Source organism: Buceros rhinoceros, unplaced genomic scaffold (genome assembly GCF_000710305.1).
Source record: "Buceros rhinoceros silvestris isolate BGI_N320 unplaced genomic scaffold, ASM71030v1 scaffold5078, whole genome shotgun sequence".
Taxonomy (NCBI): Eukaryota; Metazoa; Chordata; class Aves; order Bucerotiformes; family Bucerotidae; genus Buceros; species Buceros rhinoceros.
Window position 1 is genome coordinate 25,627 of NW_010426232.1, and position 20,026 is coordinate 45,652.

The window sequence follows — 20,026 nt, forward strand, 5'->3', positions numbered from 1 at the left end:
CGTCTTTCCCATGTGACTCTTTGTAAAAAGGGAGTCTCCATCTTCTTTGTAGCCACTCTTTAAATACTGGAACGCGGTGATAAGGTCTTCCCTAAGCCCTCAGATCCCTTTCCACAGAGCTGCTCTCCAGCCAGGTAGATCCCAGTGTGTACTGCACTCCTGCATTATGTTTTCGCAAGTGCAAGACCTTACACTCATCCTTGCTGAACTTCATAGAGTTCTTGTTAACCCACTCTTCCAGCCTATCCAGGTCTTCCTGCAGGATGCCTCCCCCTTCCCCACTCAGTTTGGTATCTTCAGCAAACTTCATCAGGGTACCCTTGATCCCATCACCCAGATCACTTATGAAGACACTAAACAGATTGGGCCCAATATCCATCCCTGGGGGACCCCACTAGTGACAGGTTGCCAGTTTGAAAAAGAGCAATTTACCACCACCCTCTGGATGTGGCCTGCCAGCCAGCTTCCCACCCGCCGCGCAGACCACTTGTATTGGGCCCAATATCCATCCCTGGGGGACCCCACTAGTGACAGGTTGCCAGTTTGAAAAAGAGCAGTTTACCACCACCCTCGGGGTGTGGCCTGCCAGCCAGCTTCCCACCCGCCGCGCAGACCACTTGTCTGGACCGTAACTCCTCAAAGCGATGCAATAATGCCGGGTAGCGCACCACGTAGATGCAGCGATTCCTAGTAGATCAAGTACTGGCTCCCTTGACTCTAAAGCAGCAAGGTAACACCTCAGGTGAGGTAATGAAGCAGTGCCAGGGACAAGAATTCTCGTACCCTTATTCTGTTTCTCTCTTTGTTTCACAACGTGGCTCCCACCAACGCCAATGGTCTTAGAAGCTCCTGGGTCACAGCTTTTTAACTGGCCTGCCAGGGGTAACAGGATTTTTAAAAGTGTCTTACTCTTGTTGGTCATGTCACGTGGAGTCTGACAAGGCTTTCCTTAGCACAGCCCTGAGTGTGCAGAGTCAAATATGAACAAAATTACACCCTTGTGCTTCCCTGGGGCTTCTGAAGACCCCCAGCAAACTTTGGAGTAACCTCACAGCTTGCTTCCTCTGGCATTCATTATCTCTAATTCAACCAGGCTTTTAATGCATCCGGGGAGCTATTCTGCTACCTTGGTATTGCCCAGGCGCAGCAATTTCTGTCTCACCATCTTGTTATGGCTTAGACATCCCATTTACACCAGGACTCGGGCTCTGGCCTGAGCTCAGGATCCATCAGTCTGTCCAGTTAAGGTAGCTGTGGAATTGATGGAGAGATTGCAAGGTGAAAAGGATAAAATGTGAGTTAAAATTAGGATTTTAATTGCTGATTGTCTCCCTGAGGCTGCACCAAAAATCAGGAGACTTTGTTACGTTACAACTGCAAGTTTTTATTGTCATGTGCTTCATTTTCACCCGTTTTATAGCTGTCATTTGCATTTCCTCATTTTGTATACAGAAAAAACAGGAAAATGGTAGTATTGGAAGAGAATATTTTGTTTGAGATGAACAGGAGGAGGAGCTGGTTAGGTTTCAGCTTTGTGTTCTTTTGAATTACAGTCAAACCTTTCCTCCTCTTTACATTTCTATTTTGAGTGGAAAAAAAAAATCAAAGCCTTCCAAAAGCCATAAAATCTTGCCTGCAGAATTATTTACCCAAGTAATATACTACATTCTTCTACTGCATCTTCATAGCATAAAGGCTTTTTCATTAGAGGGATATCATAAGATCAGCAATAAAATCAAACAAGCTGGATAAATGAAGCTGTAGTCTGTGTATCCATCAAACACCCAGCCTCCTCACACGATTGTTCGGACTGTGAGGAAGCTTTTCCTTATGTGCTGTCTCGAGGGTTTTTATTTATGTCCAGAGAGAACCACTTGAAAGGAGCTCTACGCCGTTTGGAGGGCAATTACAAAAAGTACATTTCCCATGTGGTGTGATTAATGGGGCTGTTCCTTTGGCTGAGTTCACTCTGCTTTAACACATCAGGGTTTTTCCCTCCGTGGTTTCTCTGGTGAAACGACAACTCGTTTGTGCAAAGTGGCATTGATCATCTGTTCCAGATTATCAAGTGGGGCAGAAAGAAGGGCCTTGGGTTTTCCAGCTTCCTAAGTACACTTGCTCATTTTTCTGGGACAGTCACATTTATACTGATAAATGGCCCCATAAAGCCCATAAAGGACAGCGCTGGCAGTTGAGAGATGAGCAGTCTGCCTCCTGAAACTGCGCGTACTGCTCTTTCCCTTCCCCTGCTTCCCCTTCACAGCAACGAACCCTTTCATATCTAGATTTAAAAGGAAAAGTAAATACCCTTTCTTGTGCTCCTCAGCTGTATTTATTTGCTCCTGGCTGCTTGCCCTGAAGCATCAGAGATGTCTCCAAAGCCTATTTATTTTCCCTCTGCCCCCTGCTAGCTGACTTAACAGCAGTGCTAATACGGGCCAGAAAGCTCTGTCAGTCAGCGGGCGAACCGCGAGAGCTTTGGTGGGTGTATCAGCATTACACCAGCTGCACGCAGCAAGGAGACGGAGTCTCAAGAGCTCTGGGGACACTGGGTGAAGGTCCAGACAATGCAGGATAGTAGGCATATCTGTTTAAAAGGAGGTAGGATTTAATTTTAGAGCTAAATAAATACTGTCATGAGGTATTTATCACTTTTTGTACCCAGCAGATGTTTAGATGATAATTACCCTGATTCAGCAGTGTCAGTGAAAGGGGATTTCAGGTGTAATTTTCAGGCTGTGTATTTATCCACTTGCTATTACCTTTTGTCCTGAGAGTGGTTTATATTAAATGTCATTCTTTTTATTTCTATTGTCTCACTGACATGTCTGAAATAATGTACTGTTCTTCTCCAATTAAACGGCAACAATGACTTTTGTATTTATGCTAAAGGCAATGTTCAGAATTTGCTTTCCAATCGGTGGTTTTACACAGCTTTTCCCAAAGATGTTCACATTCTCCAGTCCTCTGGAAATTGTCTTCTTTGATGTAAATTTACTCTCTCCACCGTGAATTTTAGAAGGATCAGCAGTCTTAAAGCACCATCTGGTGCTTCCAAGCCCTTCCACACAGAAAGGTGTAAAAAGGGGTGATGGCAGCTCTGTGAGGAGATTTGGGGGCCGCTTTGAGTGCCAGGAGACCCTTGGGTGCCATCCTTGCCTTGGCATCATCAGCATGGGCTCAGGGCTCAGGCAAAGGTGTTCCTGCCCTGCTCTCCAGCGCAGGGCATGGCACGCTGATGGCTGGTGATCCTGAGCAACTCCTGCTTGCAGAGGGCTAGAGAAACTGGGGAGCTGGTGGAGCAGAGGTCTCAGGTGGGAGGCTGGAGGTGCCTGGGTGCCAGAGCAAGTCCTGAAGGATGCGATTACCCTGGTCCTCAGGCCAGAGCTGAAGGGTCACCTTAGCTCACCGGGACTGCCTGCTGTCCCCCACATGCTCCTCAGCAGGCCTCTGCTTCATGCTGCTTATCTGTAATCCCTCTGGGGGATCAGACCTGCCTCTCCTCGGGGCAGGGTGCTGCTCAGCAACAGCGGGGAGAAGTGGGGCGCTGAGGCACTGGTGGCCAGGAGCACCCCCCAGGGCCAGGGGTTCCCTTCGTGCTGGCGGCTGCCTCATTGCCAGCCTCCTGGGATTGGGGAAAAACGTGGGCTGATTCATGCCAGGTCTGGCATGACTAACATCTTGGTCTGGATTCAAAAGCAATCCTGAGTCCCAGCGGGCCCAGTGACCTCCATCCCTCTGTTTCCAGGAGCATTGAAAGAACTGGGGCGAATCTCCCCCTTTTCCTTCAGAAATGACGGGTTCCAGCCGCCCTCACTGCTCCGAGCTGGACCCTGGTCATGTAAACCGCATTGCACATGATGGACAAAATTCAGAAGCTTTGCTGGTGGCAAATCTGGGCACTGCAAAAGTAGAGGGGGTTTCTTTGACCCCACTGACAAGGTGCAGGTTATTCTTGTACTGTGAGAAATGTAGTGAACCTGTCTTGATGGCTGGCAAACTTATTCTCAATTTTCATTTTAAAGGGCTCTGAAAAAGACTACAAACTGTGGGTGATTTCAGGAAGAGAAGATGCTCCTTACCCTCTCATTGGTAAGTTCTTCACATGGTGTGGTTTTTCAACATTCACTCGTTTTTTAGTGCTGAAGGAAGCAAGACTGAAATGCAGTTTCCTCTTTTATTTTGGTCTGTTTTTCCCGTTTTTTCTCTTACTTCCCTGTCACGCAAGTTTGCCTATTTGGGGAGCTGGTCAGATGCTGAGCCTTTGTTTTGAAGAGCAGTTGTCTGCTTACGTCACTAAGAAGTTGAAAAAGTTCATCTATTTCATCTATTTAGGTGCATGAGCCTTAGTCTTTTTCCAGGGTCAGCCTCTCCACTCGCTCACCTCCTCTCCTGGGTGGGGTCCAGCTTTACCGTATTTCTTCCTCCACTTCCATAGCGTTGAATACTCCCCTGCTCAGCAAAACTCAGAGGAGTTTTGAGATTTGGTCTGTTCTTCTCAAGTCAACTGATTCAAGAGGTCCTTTCCAATCCTGTATTTCTCGTACTGGCTGACAGCTCCCCTCTGATTAGGAGCAAATTATTGCTTATTCACTTTCTAAAATGCTTTTTGAAACATTTCCTCTCCAGGAATCAACCCAAAGCTCAGAAGCGATCAGATGGAGTGATTTGATTTTGGCCCATGATTCACTGAGAACAAATCCCTTCCTCTCATTAAGAACCTTTCCCTGTAGAAGCCTGGCATTACTTGCTCTATAAGGCTTCACAAATGATTAGAACAAGAAAAATGGGTGGATTTTCTGTTTTTCTCCTGCAAATCTAACCCCAGGAAATCTTGACATTCATTCTTAAAGCAGCCTACAAATGGTTTGCTGGAGTCAGACAGCGTTAATATTTATAAAATGTCTAACTCGTGCACCTTATAGACAGAGCAAACTGTTCCGTCTTTGAAACACACCACTTTGTCTTTCTATTACCTTTAGCTTCTTCAGATAAAACCACAGCCATGGTTTTAAATGTGGAACCAGAGCGCTCAGAAGTGGGAAAGGCCTTTCGAATTGACTGACTCTCTCTCACTGAAAATACAGTTTACAGTCTCTGGAAAAGAAAAATCTGATATTAAACTGATGCTGTTCTCGATACTTACGCAGAAGTTTATCATAAAAGGCCAGCTTTTATCCTAAGTAGACGTCAGGACTGGACTGTGCTCCAGTTTCACACTACCTATAGTCTCAAATAACATCTCTTCCACCATCTGCGTTCGAGTCTAAGTGCAAGTTAACTAAAGCCTCTGAAGACTGCACCCGTATTTAGTGTATTTCAACTGCCAGGTCTTTAGACAAGTCCAGAAAATAACTCTCTGGTGGCATTTTTGAAAGCTCCTCCAGAAATGAATTGCCTCTGCGCAGTCCCCAAAGATGCTGGTTGATGCTGAGTGTAGCTCATTTGCATTAGCCTTGTGGTTAAGATTTCTTTCCTGTTCCAGCCTCTGACAGGATCCATAATTGTGTCTCGTTTGACCGAGTTGACGGCTGTTGGATGGAGAGGGAGGGAAGATCACTTTCACAACGGATTTTTTGGTTTTGCATACTCAGCAAAAATCTCATTTCTTGCCAGAACCATATGAGCAACCAGTGTCACAAGTAAAGCTGTAGAAAGAATGAACACTGAATTCAGAAATAGTCACTTGACGTTTTTCTGATGGCCTTTTACATGATACAGCTGTAATAGGTCTTTTTTTACTTCTGTGTTTAACTACAGTGAACTCCAGATACGGTAATTCCATATCTGCCAGCATAAGGTTTATCCCAGTGTAAATATGCAGAAAAGCATCAATTCTGAGATTACTGAGAGAGAAGGTGCTGCAGGCCAGCACACAAAATCTGCTTTACCTCCAAGACAGATGGAGTTTTGCAAGTCTCCAGTCAATCCAGCGCAGATTAAAATTATTTCTCTTTGAACAGGGCATGAATATCCCTTTGGAATTAAAATGAGCCACATTCGCGATGCTATGCCCCACGGATCAAAGCACTGCTCCTGCCCCAGGCAGCTTCAGGGGTCCTTCTTGACGGAGCAGCTGCCCCAGGAGCTGCAGTGCCAGTTTGTGCTGAAGCCAAGCCGCCTGGCTGTGTGCCAGCAGCTGAACGGTACGTTCCCCGCTGCCCCAGCATCGTTCTCCCACAGCCCAGCGACCTCCCTGGCTCTGCCGTAGAAAGCAAACGCTCTGGGGTGGGGAGGGTGGGGTGCTGGAAAGCGGAGATGCATGCAGATGTGCCTTCCAGCTGTAGGGGGGATTTTGCAGTGCAGCTCTCCCTGACTCGAGTGTGCTGTTATATATGTGTCATCTTTGAACGGTGCGTTTTGACAAGCTGCCTGTCAAATGATTGTTCTAAAACCAGCCAAAGAAAGACAAGATCTCTCCCCTGCAGTTTTTTGTAAGCCTGTTAGCTGTGCTCCTCTCTGCAGCCCTTGCTCTGCTCTGTGGTTTTATGGTTCAGGAGTCAAGGCTTGACTTTGGCACAGAATTCCCATGCAATATTTGGCAGCATCCTTTATCTCTGCAAGGGACTTTGGGCTACACGCTTGCCATACTGGGACCCTCACGTGGCAAAGCCTAGGCATGTACTTTAGTACCTAGGTGAGGTGAGCAAATACAAACTCTTTATTTCAGTTCTCTGAGTAACATGAAGACACCAATATTTTCTTCTGCCTTTGGCTTTGTTGCTGCAAAAATAGGCGTACCTGCTCCCTGGTCTACGTTCTGTTGTCAGTGACACACTGACTGCTCACTGCTCAGGAGTAAAGCAAACAGATTTGGGCATTACACTGAAATGCCTCCCACGGTGTGGGGTTTTTCTGTGCTTAACCCACTGGCATACTTGGCTCAGTTAGGAGCTCTGCCCTACTTCACCATTAATGACCGTATAATAATAAAACCAGCCTGCACGCTGTTATTCTGTGCAGTCCCCAATAGCTAAGATCTACAATACGGGAATGGAATCCATTCGTAATGTTTTTAGAAATTTAATATAGTGAGGATCTACCAGTGTCTATTACAAATTATTCCGGAAATTGATTGCATTTTATATAAATTAATTTCCTTTCCACATGTCTTTATCCCCCCCTTCCCAGTAATTTGTATCGTGTATTACTTCATGACATATTTTAAGAATGAGGCAATCTAGCAAAGGGGTGTAATTAGGTTTACAGGCCCTGCTTGGCAGCTGACGTTGACTGGCAAGAGAAAATAGAAATGCAAATCAGGCCGGTAAAATTCTCATGCAGATGTGTTGTCAGCGCCGCAGGAGGGGAGGGGAGGCTGGCGTAGGGGCAGCAGAAGCCTGGGGCAGCCTGCAAGTCATGTACAGGGACTGTGCTCAGTGGGAGAAGGAGGCTTTTAGTCCGTTCCCCTTTCCTGCTTCCATCAGCCAAAACCTTTTAAAGCGATGTGTAGGTCTGGCTGCTTGCAAACCAGATTGTCCTGCGTACAGCGCTGTTCGCTGCGCGCTTCTTCACTCCTCGGCTATTTTGCTTTTGGAAAATGCAAAGGGTACCTGTGTGCAAGCCAGGGCTATGTGATCTGGCTTTGAGCTCATCTTCGGATCAGCAAGATGCAACTTGTCGTGTTGCTAGGTAACCCCCAGGCACACCACCACATAGAGGGCAAATTTACGGGGAGCAGAGGCTGTAACCGTACATTTCACTGCCACACATGCTGTGCTATCCTCCCTGCCATCACTTCCCTGCACCGATACCGCTGTGCTGGACACGCTGTCCCTGCTGGAGGCAGCAAGGGGTAGCTGCCCAGCTGTACCAGCACGCACCACGCTGTAGATGGTGACAGGTTTGACTGACAGCTGGTCCTCATGTGAAATAAGTAGCTGTGTGGACACCAACTGTGGTGATGGAGTTGCATCAGGTGTCCTGGCAGGATAGTTTAAAAAGGTACAGAAAAATTTACTGTGTGGAAGAACTGGAGTGTTTCTGTTGCCTGTCCTGCAGCCTGTCAGCATGTGACAGGAGAGGTCACCTGTCAGTCAGACATAGCTGTCAACTAATGCTCACGAGCACATGTCTAAAATGTATTGTAAATACCGATTTGCTTAAAATTTAACTTGAATGAACTGACTGCTGTCAGGGGCTGGTCTGTAATCCAAATTATTATTTAATCGTCTGTTGGAAGAGAAAGCAAAATTTCCACAAGCTGGTCTCAATAGAGGAAGGAGGTTTCTGAAAACTGTTTTGACAGTTAGGAGTTTGATCAGAAAGGATGCTGTGTTGTTAAATAGATCTGAGGATTTATTTAGAAGTTTCTGTTTAGTTTTCAAGAGGAGCTGCCACTTGCGTGCCGGGGACACTACCTATGAAATGCTTTGCATGTAAATCTGAGCTGCTGTGAGCTCTGAGCAAGATCTGCGACCAAAGAAGTATTGCTTTTATTCTGATTCTGGCTAGAATAACCCACCTGAGCAAGGCCCTGGTGTCTTTGTCTGGAAGTACTTAAGCAGAGCAATAACTGGCCTCTGTCTCGGCTGAGAGGAGGCTGGGCTTCTCCTAGCGTTGTAACTTTGCACAGGTTCAGGGAAAGAAGGTGTACATCCTCCCCTTCTCGTTTGCCCTTTACCTTAACACTTCTCAAGCCCCTTAGAAAAGGGGGTGTGCAATGGATGAGTTTTCCTGTCGTTCCAGGAATGTTAGTCTTGTGTTTGTTTTGTAAGTGACGTGGCATTTCTTTGCCATTCATCACTTGCTGGTTTCTGCCCTGGTGTGTTGGAAAACACTGATTAAGATTTCCTTCCTGTCCTAGGAGAGAGCTGCAGTTAATCATAATTATGCCTCGCTCACACTGGCAGCTTGAGCCATGGCATTTAAGAGTGGAGTAAACACTGAGAGACTAAGAAATGTTCCTCATCTTAAGACCCTTTTTTTTTTCCACTTCTGCTGTTCCTTGTTCTCCAAGGAATCTCTTCTTAATAGCATAAATGCTAAATCTTCCTAAATGCTCCCAATAGCATCTCTTCCTAAATTTTCACTTCCACCGAGTTGCCAGAAAAAAACACCAAAATATATTTGCAGTTGTGTGAACAGAACTCTGAGTAAAGCCAGCTATGTTCATGTGCTAATATCCAGCTCATCTGAAGGAAAAAAAAATGTCATCTTGAAAGTTATAGGTTAGTAATACTCTCCCAAAACATGATGTGTCAAGTAAAGCCTTAGACGCTGCCAAGTTTATATTTCATGAAGCTCTGGACTGCTTAAAATGTATATCCTCCTTATTTTTTTTTTTATGAAAGAAATTTTTCATCAGTCTTTCACATTCATATGTTCACGTTTTGAGTTAAGTTGTAACTTTCATCCTGTGAGCCTCCAATGAAAATACTTCCACCCATTCCCAAAGGGGGCATGATCTTCTAGAATGGAATGATGTATAAGGAAAATCACCATTGGGCTGAAAAAAATGGTGTAGTAAAGTATAGGAGAGAAAAATCTGTTATTATCCCACAATCTTTGCTTCTGCAAACCTTGCCCTCCACAGCAGAAAGCAAAATGTCTGATGAAGTGGAAGAACCAGCTAGTAGAAAGGTGCATAGGGTAGGAGGTGAGCAACCAAATCAAAGCTGACTGGCTTTGAAAACATCTAGAAAAGGAGAAATATATCAGAATAAGATTTTCTCTTTTGCATTTTCATCAAAAATAGCCTCAACCCACCCTTAGCAGTAGCTCGTGCTGGTAAGACTTCACTGGCTGATGTTGAGAAAGGCCATGTGAAAAAAAACCTTTTTGTATCCCAGTCTCGGTATTTCCTTCTCTGTACACTGCAAATAAGGGCTTCAGTTAGTGAAATCCATTAAAATAAACGAAGATAAAAGGAGCCCATCACCCTGTTGGCAGTACGCTGAAATGCCGTCTGCCAAGTGTTGGTTAAAGGGTGGATGCTGTCTCTGGGCCATGGTCAGCAAATGCTTGGAGGGAGGACACCGACGATGCGCTTGCTTTGTGGAGAAGAGAGCAAAGGCAGTGACTTTTTCTGGTCTGAAAATGTCTCACCCGTTAATTGATTCTCTGGTGTTACTCGTGAGGAGAGTGGGTGCTCTGCCACCTTGCCAGGGGAACCAGGATGCCTCAGACAGCAAGCTGAGGAGAGGGCAGTGGTATTTATGTATTGTTTGTTTCCAAGGAAGGTCTGTGGTATTGCAGCTGTGGGTGGGAAGTTATTTAGCACAACCCAGCTCCGTGTGAAGCCAGCGGTCTGAGGTTTGCCGTCCCACACCTCGCGGTAAGTGCTGGCGCTGGGGTCCAGCCGTGCCGTGCAGATCCTGGTGATCCTCTTAAGCGCATGGGTAAGGCAGCATATTCTCCACACACACGCACAGGTATGTGCATGGTGGATTAGACTGAGCTGGATGCCAAGGGGTTGGTTGAGTTCATGACATTTTTTCCTCTGAAACCATAGCAACCCCCGCAAAACAAACACTGGAATGAGGATTGAAATGCATTTCTTCTAATAAACACCTTTCTCTTTTCCCAGACTTAAGCCAAAAGTCATTTAAAAGGAAAAGATCTATCATAAATTGGGCTTTTTGGCGTGGCCCAGGCACTCACTTGGACAACACATCCCTCTCCTCAACATCTGCTGCTCCTGGGAAGCTCTTTGGCCTCTTGCTAACAGCCATCTGTGAGGATGACAACTTGCCCAAACCACTCTTGGTGAGTCCCAGGCTCAGGGCTGGCTTTTACAGTGGTGGAAATGAATGAGAACATGAGGACACCTTGTAAACGGGACGCTGAAATTACCCAAGCAGAGAAGCCAGAAGGAAACCTCATCTGTGGTTCTGAGCAAGACCTTTGGTTTTTAACGTATGCTGCGGTCAGGCCCGGTTAATAACAAACAGCTTGAAAGATGCATGTGATCGCTCTGCTGCTCTGCACTGTTTCTTATTTATGGTGCACGCTGTAAGGCTGGTTCCCTAATCCTCACTTACACTGTCTTAATAAATGCCACGTTCACACATACTTTTTAAACCACTCCCAAGATCTTTGTAAAATCCCCAGCTCCATAAATGTGGCATCTGCTGTCCCATATAGACAGCCCACGCGGGCGTACCAGTGCTCCCTGCCCTGAAGCAGATAATATCAGAGCCTTTCTTGAAGGCACCCCAGGGCAGGCAAGCACTCTGAGTCCTCACTTCTGATGTGACAGCACCACTGCAAAAATGCGCAACCTGTCTTGAGGGAGCGATAGCGCTGTGGGTGCTCTCAAAACCAGTCCAGGAACATGGAAAAGGTTGTCCTAGAGCCCATTGCTATCCATAATTAAGGCATTTTTGGTCAGGACTAAGGACTGCCCTGTTGTCAATGCAGCAGTTGGAATGTTTTCAGAGTGGGACTGAGCACCTTGGGATTTGCCTCCTCATCCTAACAGCCTGACTTTCAACTGGAATGACTTGCCAGAAGCCCAATGAAATCGGTGGGGTTACATCAGTTTACAGGACGAGGTGATTTGTCTCCTAAGCTTGTGCTTCATGTGCTGCCTTATCGCTGCCTGAATAGTGAATCATACCAGGATTTCCCAGGTCTTTTAGTGGTGTGGGTTTATTCCTTTCTTTTGAGGGAGAAATGTGCATTTTAATCATTTAGATATTTAAATAAGACCCCAAAGATGGACTCTCTAAGAACCTGGTCCCTCATTCTTTCTGTTTGAGGGAAACACTGACACGGGTCCTGCTGCCATGAAGGCGGCTCCTTCGAAGTGTCTCCATTTACACGAGTGCTTGGCTTTCAACTTCTGCAAGAGCGAGAAAGAAATGTTAAAGAAGAAAAGTTAAAACAATAATTTCCATCGGACTTACTTGCACTGCTGTATGTCAGGAAGACCTACCTTACAGCCCAGACACCAAAACCCCCTGCTTAGCCGTTACTATTTCAGTAACTCGGTTTAATGATGACAGACAGGACTTTAGCAAGGCCTTTGACACCGTTTCTCATAACATTCTTCTGCAGAAACTGGATGCCTATGGCCTGGATGCGTGTACACAAAAACTGGCTGGCTGGCCGGGCCCAGAGAGTGGTGGTGGATGGAGCTAGATCCAGCTGGTGGCCGGTCATCACTGGTGTTCCTCAGGGCTCCGTGTTGGGGCCTGTCCTCTTCAACATCTTTATCAATGCTCTGGGTGAGGGGATCGAGGGCACCCTCACAAGTTTGCAGATGACACCAAGTTGGGAGGTTGATCTGCCTGAAGATCAGGAGGGTCTACAGAGGGATCTGGACAGGCTGGATCGATGAGCTGAGGCCAGTTGTATGAAATTCAAGGTCCTGCACTTGGGCCACAACAACCCCTGCAACGCTACAGCTTAGGGAGGAGTGGCTGGAAAGCTGCTGAGCAGAGAAGAACCTGGGGGTGTTGGTTGACAGTGGCTGAACGTGAGCCAGCAGTGTGCCCAGGTGGCCAAGAAGGCCAACAGCATCCTGGCTTGTATCAGCACTGGTGTGGCCAGCAGGAGCAGGGAAGTGATTGTCCCCCTGTACTGGGCACTGGTGAGGCCACACCTTGAGTGCTGTGTCCAGTTTTGGGTCCCTCACTCCAAGAAGAACGTTGAGGTGCTGGAGCAGGTTCAGAGAAGGGCAATGAAGCTGGAGAAGGGTCTGGAGAACAAGTGTTATGAAGAGCAGCTGAGGGAGCTGGAGCTGTTTAGTCTGGAGAAGAGGAGGCTCAGGGGAGACCTTATCGCTCTCTACAGCTACCTGAAAGGAGGTTGTAGGGAGCTGGGGGTTGGCCTCTTCTCCCATCTTATGAATGCCAGAAGGAGAGGAAATGGCCTTAAGTTGTGTCAGGGGAAATTTAGGTTGGATATCAGGAAAAATATCTTTACGCAGAGGGTCATTAAGCACTGGAACAGGCTGCCCAGGGAGGTGGTGGAGACCCCATCCCTGGAGGGGTTTAACAGCCGTGTGGAGGTGCTGCTGAGGGACATGGTTGAGGGACTCTGGCAGTGCAGAGGGAATGGTTGGACTCGATCTTAAAGGTCTCTGCCAACAAGATGATTCTGTGACTCTCCCCCAGTGTCCCTTTTCTTGCTCTTTTCTGGTAACCTGCTCCTCAGACCGCTGTGTGCATGCACATAATCCCAGCAACTGTCTGCACACATTTCCCTCAGAAGAGACAAACCTGACAAAGTCCACATCGCGTGGAGCAGACCTGGGGAGAGTTGACCGGCATGTCTTGAGAGATGACCCCCAGGAGACTGCAGAGAATTAAGCAGCTGGAAAGTATCATGTACATATTACCTCACAAGAGGTCTCTGATTTCAAAATTTCCTTTTCTGCTGTTTTTCTTCTCTTATTCGCTGAAGAAATCAGACCCTCGTGTTATTTTAAAAGCTAGGCAGGCATCTACTTGGTTTCCCTTTCCTTTTAAATGTCTCACGTGGTGAGCTGCCCACCTGTTTACTCCTTTGCAGCCTCACTGGCTTCAGAGCATCCATAAGCCAAGTTTTAGCCCTCTCTGGGAGCACCTTACCCCGGAGGTGGTCCCGCTAACAGCTCTGAGCTGCTTGCAGAATACAGTTCCACTCCAAAGAAGCAAAGGGGGTAAAAGCCTGACTCTGATCTGCTGCAGAAGCGCAGGGAAATATTAGCACACAAAGCGCTTTCCAGCTTAGATAAAACCTCATTTTTTTCAGACATCAGGCATTGCACAGAAGTCTTCATCACTGGTCGGCGATAACATTGAACACACGGACGAGTAGGGAGGGTCTCGTATCTTCCTGCAAAGCGGCGTCTGGCTGAGGTCAGAGCTTTGCACCTGGGAGATCGCTCTCCTTTTCCCATCCCACAGTGTTTGTGACTTGGCTAACCCTTGCGCAGGCCCTGGAAGATCGGCGGGGGGGGGTTAGTGCTCAGCAGCGGCAGCACAATGTTTCTGAGGGGATGTTCTCCAAACTCAGCCCACAGCTTTCCCGAGCAGTTTGGTGCGGCTTGAAGGATGAGCCTTGGCTTGTGTTTGAGTTGTGAGCTTTTTTAGGAGTCAGAGAGTTTCACCTGTGGCAAAAGTCACGCAACTACATCTTAATGGCACTGGACAATAAAATATATTTCTGAGAAAGCTCCTCTGCCTTTTAATTTTGTTTAGGACATGCTTTCCCTCCTTTACCAAGAGGGCCCTTCCACTGAGGGTATTTTCAGACGCTCTGGAAGTGCAAAAACCTGCAAAGAGCTCAAGGAGAAGCTCGATTCCGGCGCTGAAGTGGACTTAGCCTGCGAATCCATATTTGTAACAGCCTCTTTGTTTAAGGTATGTGGAAAATGTTCCTTCCCCCTTTTTGGGTGAGAGCAGCGCAGATGCCAGACACAAACGAGTAGGACTTATTTGCAGGGACAGGCCCAAAGAGAACTTGTTAGGCTGGATTAAGAGGAGTAGACTGGACCATTAATGTTGTGGGGATCTCCAAAGGAGGTTACCCCTGAACTGCGATGGGGAATGAGGTCAGGCAGCTTGTTTTGCTGCCAACCTTCCTGAGGTCTCAGGAACAATCTGGTCCTGTTCCTCTCTTTATCTCTGCCTAAAGTCAATGAAATCCTAGAAGGGCAGGTGTGCAGTCCTGTGTCATTACTCGTCGGTAGTACCCGACACTACAGACCCTAGCAAATGTGTAGTGTGGCCCCGAATATTTGGATTAATTTTCCCGTGCATTATCTTTTCTTACAGACTTGTACATTAAAAAAGCAAAAGGCATCCCAAACCTTCAGTAGGATCAGCATATTTCTTTCCACATGTTAGTACAGTGCGTGTGTTTATGTGTAGTTCTTGCTTTAAAAAGTGATCTCCGTTCTCGAGCGAGCAGCGCTTCAGTGGAATATTTTTACTGCAGAAAGCCATTCCTCCTGCTGCCATGTGGGAGGTTTTCATGGGTAAGACTTACACGGGGTGGATTTAGGATGTGTGTCGAGGGCAGGACAGCTGCCCCATGCAAAGTGCTGGTGTTCAAAGCACCCAAATATCTCTGTTTAGACAGAAAAAGGTGAGGAAAGGGCAGGAAAATATTCACTTCAAGCATAATCCAAAGTACTTCCTAATCTCAGGTGATTTGCCGCTGGTTTCGGTTGCTGTGTGGAACGAGATGCTTGTCAGCTAGTGCTGTCCCACTGAGACATCCTCTGATCTGCATGTCTTGTTGCTACTCCCTCCCGTGCTCCAGTACAGCTGTTCATGGGTTTTGCTCTTCTCTTCTTTTCTCTTGATAAGGATTTTCTTCGCAACATCCCAGGCAGCATTTTGTCATCCCAGCTCTGTGATAAGTGGGTCTCTGTGATGGATCTAGGAAATAATGAAGAGAAGATTAAAAGCATCCAAAGGTAGAGTTAATTATATGCTCTGTATTCTTTTTCTAAAAAATTCCTTAAAAAATGCAGAATCCCAAATATTCACCTTAAAACTTACAATTACATATTTTTTTAAAAATAGGTGCTATAAGTATCTTTGTATATGACAGAACATTCAAACTTACATCTATACTTAAACAATTGCCCGTATGGGACAATTTTCTGACTCTCTTTTGGTTTCCTGCCTTTTGTGGATACCAGTAAATAAATGAAATGTCCTTTCTTGAAATAAAAATATTTATAGTGTTTGTAAATACACTGTCCAAAACCTTGGCTCCTGCCCAATACGATATCTAAAATCATCCACAGGGAACGTCGGGAGTCTGGGTGAAATCATAAATCAGTTCCTCATATATTCTCCTTCAATCATCTCAAATTTTAGTGACCGTTTTGAAGCCAAGACGCAATTGTGAATGAAATACTGGAGCGTAGTGACACGGGAAGCCTCCACCCTTGCAGGTGATGCAAAACAGAGAGTGGGCAGAGTTTATGTCTTGGGAAACACCTGTGGTCACTAGCTCACCTCACGTGTACTTACATACATCTGTATTCATGGCAACGTAAGCGTTGCCATAGACAGTTATGGAAAACGGTTCTATTTTGTCCAGTGGCTAATTTGAAGAGTTACATGTGTATGTGTTTCCAGGTTAATAGAGCAGCTCCCCAGAGCTAACGTCGTTCTCTTACGTTACATCTTCGGAGTGCTGCACGGAATAGAGATGCGGTCTGAAGAGAACCACATGAATGCATTTAATCTGGCTGTCTGCATCGCACCCAGCCTGCTCTGGCCTCCAGCTGCCTCCACTCCTGACATAGAAAGTGAATTTACAAAAAAGGTAAGAGACGCTGCGATGTAGTAAAAAACCAATCCTCTCTTCATCCTCTGTAACCCGGCTGTTGGTTACAAACAGTCAGTACCTCTTCAGACCAGGACTTGTCCTCTTATCAGGGCTCCCGAAACGTTCATCCATCCATCCATCCTCATAATCTGCCTCAGGAAGGGGAGGGAGATCAGAAGCGATACCCAGTGTATTTGCAAACGCTTCTCTCATCAGAAAGATCTCTGCTTGTGGTGGCCGCGGAACAGGACAGCGGAGAAACGGAACAGATGTGTACAAGGATGTATGCTGCCACAGCTTAGCTGGGCCTGGCTGGTTCCCTCGGGCCCAGGAGGCTGGGAGAGGAGCTGCTGGATGTGAGGGGCACATGATGGAGGAGCAGTTTGCTGCTGTTCCTCACCTGTCTGTGGTGGCCTTGCCCTCAGTGGAATGATGGAAGATATGACCCCTCTCTCCCGTTGCTTTGTTGCAGATTTCTAGTCTGGTACAGTTCCTCACAGAGAACTGCTGCAGGATTTTTGGAGAGGAAATTAACTCCCTCTTTGGAGAAATACTGATGACATGCAAGAGAGAGAACAGCTCAGGTAATGCAGGGGGTGTTTTGATCCTCTTCGACAGCTAAGCTGAGCCAGGCAAAAGATCATGTATATTCTGTGGAAGAGTGTCGTTTCCTCTTCATGTGGTGTTCTCAGATACTGCTGTTGTCGTTTCCTCTTCATGTGGTGTTCTCAGATACTCCTGTTCTCCTTCCTTTGCCCAAAGTGTTGGTGATAATCATCTATTCGGCTTGGCATAGATCTGGACCGTATCACAAAACGATCTTCCAGAGAATCCTTTGCTCCTACTCCAGTCATCTGAGCCACTATGTCCAAAAAAGGAGGGAGGGGAAACAAAGAAAAAGAAAGAAAAAAATCTGGAGAAGGTTTTCTCTCAAGTCTAGGAATTTTTGCCCCAGCCTATGTTGGCCCGGAATATCAGGAAGCCAGGGATCAATGAGGGTTATAATACAGCTGTCACACCATTGTATTAGGGTTGAAAACGTCTATTCCTCATTATCAAAAGACAGAGAGCTCCAGAGTTTCAATGGAACATCCAGATTTTGCTACTAGCACAGAAAAATCATGGAACTGGTGGCTGAAAGTGTCCGACAGACTAGTTGGCAGAGCATTCGGAGTATCAGTAATGCTCTTTTTCTCTCCGACTCGGTGATGATATCGGTTTTGACTGGAGTTTTGTCTCTCTCCTCAAAATATTTCTAAAGTCACATTTCGGTAAAATGAATTTTGGCACGGCTGACCTATGCTAAGAGTGGTAACATCACCTGCTCTGGCGTGCCACGCTGGCTCAGCGTGGCTGTCCCAGACTCCCCATGCTCTGCCTCCAGTGAGATGTGGTGAAATCCAGTGAAATTTGGCCTCCCCCTCCCCAAGAGTGGAAGCACATGGTTCCGCCGTGCTGGGCCTGAGAGCTCAGACCCGTGATACGTTCTGGCAGCTGAAGGAGTTTCTAGGCGTGCACTGAGGCATGGAGACTGCCCAGGCGTGACCTCCGCCTGCTGCAAATGTGAGATAAGTCAGCTTAGCGTAGCCCAGAGCAAAAGAGATTTAACGTAATCGCAATTACCCCGCGTACAGAGTAGGGCCCAGGTGGGCGCCGCCCGGTGGAAACGGGGTGGCTCTTGACACTGGGACTAGTTCTTTCTTCATAGTGTTGCTCTTAAAAATACTGTATTTTCTGGAAGGTCATAAAATTATGCCTTCGTGAAGAATAAAATTATTCTTTATTTGTCTAGCAGAAGGAAAGAAAACTTAAATGTTACTTTCACTATTTGATAATGAAAAGAAAAACTCAATAGAAGAATGAATCAATACACTGTATGTAAATTATTGCTTACAGCTGGATTACCTACTCCTAAAGATACCCACTAAAAAAACCCAGCCCAGTATAAAACCCCCTGACCCTTATTTGTGCCATCATCCTGTTTCTTGACTGAACTGCAACTTGGCACTCGTTTCAGGTTTTCTATTTCAAAGTTTTCTATTTCAAAATTAGACAGTAATTTTTTCTAAAATTATTGGCATTTCTGCTTGAAGGGCAAAATGGAAGTAAATACTTAAAAAAAAGCCCAAACAAACCCAGAACTGGAACTGCTTGCCAGCAGGGTGTTTCAGTCACTGATGTGCTAACTCTTGATTTGTCCTTGCAGATGCTGCTTCTCTCCATCTGAACGACTCTTCCTACGACAGCCTGGAAAACGAGGCGAACGACGAAGCCGACTCTTCTTCTAGCGACTGGGTTAAGAACCGAGATCAGGATAACCGGAGCAGGGAGTCTGTCTTCACCCTGAGCGACGGCGATTCAGAGCAGACGGAGGTGGATGAAATCCAAAGTAAAACCAAATCGAAACCGTTGACAATTTCTGTTGAGGTACACCGTAAGTTTTCCTCGCAAGAAAACTCAGAGAATCAGTCGCTCCGCTCCAGCGCACTGGGCTTCTCTTCAGCCGCTACCTCAGGTGCTCTCAAAACCTTGAGGAGACACAGGCGCTCCTCAGAGCCCGCAATTGGCCTCCTTGCCCCCAGCTTCGCCCGCACTGGGGATGGTCGTGAGAAGGCAACGCGCAAAGCCAGCTGTGATGTTGTCCTGTCTCACGAAGATGAAGACTATCTCCGTCAGCTTCGGTCATTGCAGATGGAAGGGCAAAAACTCATCAATCAGAGCTTGATTATAGGGATTAACGTTGGTAAAAGTGACAACACAAACCAAAACATTGAAAAGAAGGACTTGTCCCATTGCCTCCTGCCTCCAGCACCAGAGGCATTAAATATTTGCTCAGGATTTAGCTCTTCTAGCCTGTCTTCTCCCGGGACATCTCCATCTGTGTCATCAATGAGCTCTCTGGACAGTGCTTTCTCGCAGTTTTCAGACCAATCTGTTTTTACCCCAACTGAAACCTCCTCCCCTTTTGATAGCACTTTTCAGTCGCTAAAGAAACACGAAGACATTGCCAGTGAAGCGACTGATGACTATTTGGTTACACCCACCAAGGTGCCACCATCTCCACAACCTACCAACGCTTTGGCCGAGGGGGGCTTGGAGCCTAACAGCAGGCTGGTGCCCCTGAAACCTGCGGACGGAGTTGATGGCTATTTGATTAAGCCTGACATTCAGCCATTACCTCTGAAAGGCACGGAGAGAGGAAGACTTCACGACCCAAGATCGAAGAGGAGGTCTAGAAGAGCGTTACAGCAATCCAAAGTTTGAAGAGACTTGACCAAAGCTTTTTTGCAGAGGAACCTTAACGCTTAAAATAAACACCATAAAGAAAATGCCTCTGGTGTTGATGTGTGTTCATTTTAAGTTTAATACCCGGGCTGTTCAAATTTAATTGAGCAGTCCCCACGTTCACAGGCTTTCTTTTTTTAGGAAACTGTTTGGGTAACGTTCCCACGTAAAGCTTTGCAAGAACATTGTAAGAATGATAAAAATTGCTAAAAAGCAAGCGAACAGAGATCTCCAGGAAATCTGGAAGGGTCCCAGGAGGTGACTGTGAGCAGCGCCCTGTTCTCGGAGCTTGCCGGGGCAGCGGGGTGCCTGCTGGGCCTCTGCCCTCAGCCACTCGTGCGTTGAGCCTTGTAGATGTGAGTCGCAGTCCGTCGTGGTTTTGATGTAGTGTGCAAAGTCAGCCTAGATTCCATGACCGTGGTATTATACTACTGTTCTGAAGCCGATAGGTGTTACCTTCACTGTCCTCCGAGGAGTAAGTGTGGTGTTTTCTGTGTGTTTCTAAGGTGTGTTCTATAGGTGT

General features: G+C 46.6%; 1 protein-coding gene across 1 annotated transcript in view; it reads left to right on the forward strand.

The window, feature by feature from the left end:
- Window positions 1-19,527, forward strand: part of LOC104498085 (rho GTPase-activating protein 20-like) — a gene marked incomplete at its 5' end in the record, with an annotated part of 31,774 nt that extends 12,247 nt beyond the window's left edge. The window contains 10 exon segments of the mRNA XM_010141422.1: window positions 4,026-4,092; window positions 5,964-6,146; window positions 10,529-10,707; window positions 14,130-14,291; window positions 15,243-15,352; window positions 16,026-16,215; window positions 16,691-16,802; window positions 18,425-19,428; window positions 19,430-19,489; window positions 19,492-19,527. Coding sequence (XP_010139724.1) covers window positions 4,026-4,092; window positions 5,964-6,146; window positions 10,529-10,707; window positions 14,130-14,291; window positions 15,243-15,352; window positions 16,026-16,215; window positions 16,691-16,802; window positions 18,425-19,428; window positions 19,430-19,489; window positions 19,492-19,527 — 2,103 coding nt within the window.
- Between the last annotated feature and the right edge of the window lie 499 nt (window positions 19,528-20,026).